The 1970-nt window shown below is 47.2% G+C and overlaps 1 protein-coding gene across 1 annotated transcript; it reads left to right on the plus strand.

Moving 5' to 3' along the window:
• Positions 1 to 247: 247 nt before the first annotated feature.
• LOC121573731 (transmembrane protein FAM155B-like) lies at positions 248 to 1460 on the plus strand. Its single transcript, XM_041885925.2, has 2 exons — positions 248 to 422; positions 567 to 1460. The coding sequence occupies exons 1-2, from the start codon at positions 353 to 355 to the stop codon at positions 875 to 877; spliced, it is 381 nt and encodes a 126-aa protein (XP_041741859.1). The 5' UTR covers positions 248 to 352; the 3' UTR covers positions 878 to 1460.
• The last annotated feature ends 510 nt before the right edge of the window (positions 1461 to 1970 follow it).

Here is a 1970-nt window from a genome sequence, read left to right on the forward strand (position 1 = left end):
GAAGTGTATACTGGGTTGACTTTGTTTTGACAAAGTTTTCTTGCACTGTAGTCAGCCCAATTCGTATCATCTGTCCGCTTATGGCCACCTCAGCAGAAGATAGTAGATGTTTGTAATAGCTGCTAATACTGTAGAAATAGTTTAATGTCCATCCATTAGCCTCAATTACACCCATTATCACCTCGGGCACTGCTATGACAAAAACCTGCTGTGTGTGAAAGCCTCCAGGCGCTGTGCTCTTGTCTTGCAGTCAGTCTACAAAGCCTGGTTATGCTCAGAATACTTCAACGTCACCCAGAGCCAGTGTCACCACAGGATTCCCTGCAAGCAATATTGTCTGGAGGTCCAGACCATGTGCCCCTTCGTGTTACCAGACAATGACGACTTGGTCTACGGAGGACAATCCAGTTTCATCTGTACAGGTACAGTATGATTGGGGCCTTGAGTGACATTTCGTTGTTGTTTGTGTTGCCATTTTTCTCTCACCTCTCATAATTTCATAGCAACTGTAACTTGTTGTTTGTCATCTGATAAGATAATCTGTTTCTTCTCTGTGTGTGATGCAGGGCTACTAGAAAACCATTTAACCAATGCAGACCCGGAGTGTTGTGACATCAGATGGAGTGGCTGCGACCCCTCTGTTGGGGCGGCGTGCGCCCTGACCCAGCTTCCGGGGTCATCATCGTGGCAGCGGCGCAGCTCCCCGCCCGTGTCGGCTGCATCGCGGCTGTGCAGCAGCAGACTCCGACTGTGTGTTCTGGTCCTCATCCTGCTGCACACTGTCGTCTCCTTCTCCACCGTCCAGAGCAGTTGCGCTGTGGGCCTGGAGGCCATGGTACCCCTGCCCCTGGAGGAGAGCTCTGCCCGAGAGGAGTGACTGATGATGAACAAGAGTTTCTACTGTTCCCCCCCCCCTGCTTCCAGTCTACAGAGGCTCCCTTCCTTCCCAGTACCTGAGGAGTGAGGCCTTTATAACCCTCTTTCTCCACCCAGTCCCCTCCACAGGACATCAGGAATGAGGATGTTATACACCGCTCCAGGGCAGGCTACAGGTAGGTATACCTCTTCGCCCTCCACCACACCGGAGGAGTGGCGAAGCACGGGCCCTCCCCTCCCGCAACACAGAGGGATATGGAGGTAGATGAGGCTTCGGAACTGAGAGCCAGCCATATCTCACGTGTAAGGAGGACATGAGAGGGCATGGGGAAAGAGGCGGGTCTCCCATCATGCTGAAAGAGGTACTGTATGCTGTTTCTAAGAAGGGTTTGGGTACAAATGGCCTTTTTCACTTTTGATCACCACTCTATTTAATAAGTTGAGTGATGGTTTTGGGGAGTTACGTAAGAGGTGGAGTTTGTGAACTGCACAATTGGAAAAAGCATGAGTTGCAGGCTTGTATGCTTCTTTTTTTTATATATAATTTTTTTGAATCAGGTGTGTGTGTGTGTCTGTGTGTCTGTGTGTCTCTGTGTGTGTGTGTGTGTGTGTGTGTGTGTGTGTGTGTGTGTGTGTGTGTGTGTGTGTGTGTGTGTGTGTGTGTGTGTGTGTGTGTGTGTGTGAATATAGTGAACAAGTCAGCAATATAATTTATATGACCCAACACATGAAATCAGGTGATCATTACATCTTTCAAGCTAATAGTATACACTCAAGAAATTTGGCTTACAGTAAATATAGTTATTATTCTCAGTACCATTACCCTTATTGTCATATACCAAGCAGAATAATTGCACGCAAATATTAGATTACAGATCCTAACCGAAGGTAAACCATGTTGTTTTTGATAGATGTCAGAGGTATACTGCTAATGCTGTGGAGGAACATGTGTCTATGCAAAGCTGATTGAAACCAGTGGAAACTCCCCCTGGGTGTCTAATCGCTTACAGAAGGTAGATGATTGTGCCATGGAAGACTGTCTGGATTATAACTACACCAATCATTTCTTACTCATAAAACAGACAATTTACCAC

The sequence above is a fragment of the Coregonus clupeaformis genome, chromosome 9 (genome assembly GCF_020615455.1).
Source record: "Coregonus clupeaformis isolate EN_2021a chromosome 9, ASM2061545v1, whole genome shotgun sequence".
NCBI classification, from domain to species: domain Eukaryota; kingdom Metazoa; phylum Chordata; class Actinopteri; order Salmoniformes; family Salmonidae; genus Coregonus; species Coregonus clupeaformis.

Excerpts from the sequence above, each read along its gene's own strand:
- LOC121573731 (XM_041885925.2), top strand. The coding sequence starts at position 353 with ATGTGCCCCTTCGTGTTACCAGACAATGACGACTTGGTCTACGGAGGA. Across the intron at positions 423-566 it reads ATCCAGTTTCATCTGTACAG|GGCTACTAGAAAACCATTTA; the intron begins GTACAGTATGAT and ends TGTGTGATGCAG.